Source organism: Notothenia coriiceps, unplaced genomic scaffold, assembly GCF_000735185.1.
Source record: "Notothenia coriiceps isolate Sejong01 unplaced genomic scaffold, NC01 NC01_scaffold00026323, whole genome shotgun sequence".
Classification (NCBI taxonomy): Eukaryota; Metazoa; Chordata; class Actinopteri; order Perciformes; family Nototheniidae; genus Notothenia; species Notothenia coriiceps.
This window is the reverse complement of record NW_011359024.1, coordinates 12850-15316: the sequence shown is the minus strand read 5'-3', so window position 1 is coordinate 15316 and position 2467 is coordinate 12850. Positions and strand designations below refer to the sequence as shown.

Sequence of the window (2467 nt, the reverse complement as noted above, 5' to 3'; positions counted from 1 at the left end):
GTCGCCCGAAACTACGCCGCCCCTCTGCGGCCCGCAGGTGCCAGGTATATCTAAACAACTACCCGCCTGTACAGTGGGGTAAGGCGGTCATTTTGCAGCTTGTGGTATAAAAATAGACAATGGCTAGAATATTCATGTGTGCCTATAGGGGTGCACCGAATGGGAAATTCTTGGCCGAAACCGATACCGAAAATAGGAAACAGTTGGCCGAAAACCGAATACCGAAAGGCCGAAAATGATTAATAGAAATATATATATATAATGTATACATTTTTTACCAATGTTGTTCAGCTACCTGATTATGGAAAAAGACATGATTATGGCAAAAACTTAACTTAACTTAACTTAAATAATAATCACTATTATGGGTCGATAAAACATTTATTCAGCACTTTTGAATGCATACAGTACATTAATTCCAAGTCAAGTGCATTTTCTTTTCTCTGTAGGATAACTACAACAAAGTGCATTCAGAACAAAGCCAAGGTTATTTAAAACTGCATAAACATCTAGGCCAGTAGGCCTACTACAAAATAGTGTAAATAAAGACTGTAACAGCCAGGCCTTCAACAACAACAAATGCACCTATAAGTTTGGTAACCTAACGTGTTGTTGTGATGACGTAATCAAAACGCGGCTACAAGCACGGCGCGCGACCATGCTCGCGGCTGGCTCACAGCCAACATGTCTGCCGCTTGGAGATATTTCAAAATATCAGAGAAAGAGGCGCAGATTGCAATTTGTAAAACGTGTTCAGCTGACATTTCTCGAGGGGGTGTAACTGCAAAGACTTTCACCACTTCGGGATTACTCCACCACTTGAAATCAAAACACCCGGACAAATATGCGGATTATGATCAACGTAACCCTGTTCTCTGACATGGTGATATTTTTTCGGTGCTAAAACCCTTTCGGCCGAAAGTGCCTTTTTAACAATTTTCGGTCGATAATTTTCGGTGGCCGAATATTCGGTGCATCCCTATATATTTTGGCACAAGGATCCTCGCAGAGGATTGTTAAAGCAAAAGTATAGGTATAGATGACGTTTTTTTAATAAAACACTATCAAATAAGAGGCGTGCGGAATATTTCAAAACTAAAAAATATTACAATTTACAAAAGTAGACATCATGACCCAGTTACTCAAGATGATCCACAGAGCATTTTGTGAGCTGTTTAATATAGGATTTAGGATTTTCTTCTACTTGAATACACCAGCATATCCTATGACCGTAGATGCACACTTCCTTCTGTCTGGTGACACAGTGGTGCACACAATAAGTCCCTTTTTGAGTGTCATAACCTGTATTGTGTCCTGTTTTGTATCGGCTCAGGCGGACTTCCCTACGGTGATAGGCGTGACCCTCGACCGAGAGGATGGCAGCACGCCAATGGAGACGGATGGTGAAAAGACCAAGCAGAGTGGCACCACCTACTTTATTGATACCAACCAGCTGAGGGTACCCCGGGAGAGCATGGAGGTCATGTCTCCGCTCAAGAATGGCATGAGTGAGTGTTGATTCATGGCGTGCAATTATTATTAAAGAACATTAAGGTATTTAATTGCTGTGTTCTTGTGTTAGTCTAAGGGATTTGCCAGACTGTCTTCTGCTTATCTGCAGTGCTTACAACCCTTATGAACATACATGAGGGGTTTGTATAACCCCCCCCCTTTTTATCTTGGTCTGTGACGTAAACTTTCCAATGAATATTGATAACCCTGTCTGCTTGATCCACAACCATAATTAGACTACTTTGGTCTGACTGCGATCCATCTTCGTAGGTGAACTTGTCAGAACTCTGAGTGACCTATAGACTGCTGTTCATCATCAATATTAATGAGGTTATTTGAAGACCAAGATAACTCATTAACATGAGCTCCAACATGAGCCTACAGTGTAGGGCTGTGCGATTATGGCAAAAATCATAATCACGATTATTTTGACGATTATTCATTGAACATTTATTGAACTTTAAAACAAATAATATTTTACCAATAAACAAGATCAACAAATATGTTGGAGCGCACTTACAAAACCATACTAAACATATATTAATATGATAAATAAAAATAAATTAGACCAAAATAAATTAAATCAAATATGTTGCAGTGCACTGTCACAACCTGAAAACATACAGCCAACATATTCAACATATTCCACTCAGTTAAATGTTGAAGGCTGGCCAACCGTCATGGTCCAGAAGTAACAGGAAATAAATGTTGAACTACAATTTAAGACCAAATAAAAATGTTTTGGCCACCATGGCAAATGCTGGTAGTGCTCGTGTCATCTCTTAAAGATTTTTTGCAAGAAACACCAGCCTGTTTACATGGTCTGGTTTCAGAGATGAGCGCAGGCAGGTGATAATATTGCCACCTGTACTGAAGACGCTCTCTGAAGAGGAACTTGTGGCAGTGCTGCCACATATGACACAGGAAAAAAAGAAAAGACTCTGAACCCTTTCTT

At 40.1% G+C, this 2467-nt stretch overlaps 1 protein-coding gene across 1 annotated transcript in view; it reads left to right on the top strand.

Annotated features, from left to right (window-relative positions):
- Positions 1 to 1333: 1333 nt before the first annotated feature.
- Positions 1334 to 2467, top strand: part of LOC104956765 (actin-like protein 6A) — a gene marked incomplete at both ends in the record, with an annotated part of 13269 nt that continues 12135 nt past the window's right edge. The window contains one exon of the mRNA XM_010784299.1: positions 1334 to 1459. Within this exon, the coding sequence (XP_010782601.1) occupies positions 1334 to 1459 (126 nt within the window). The remainder of the gene's footprint in view (positions 1460 to 2467) is intronic.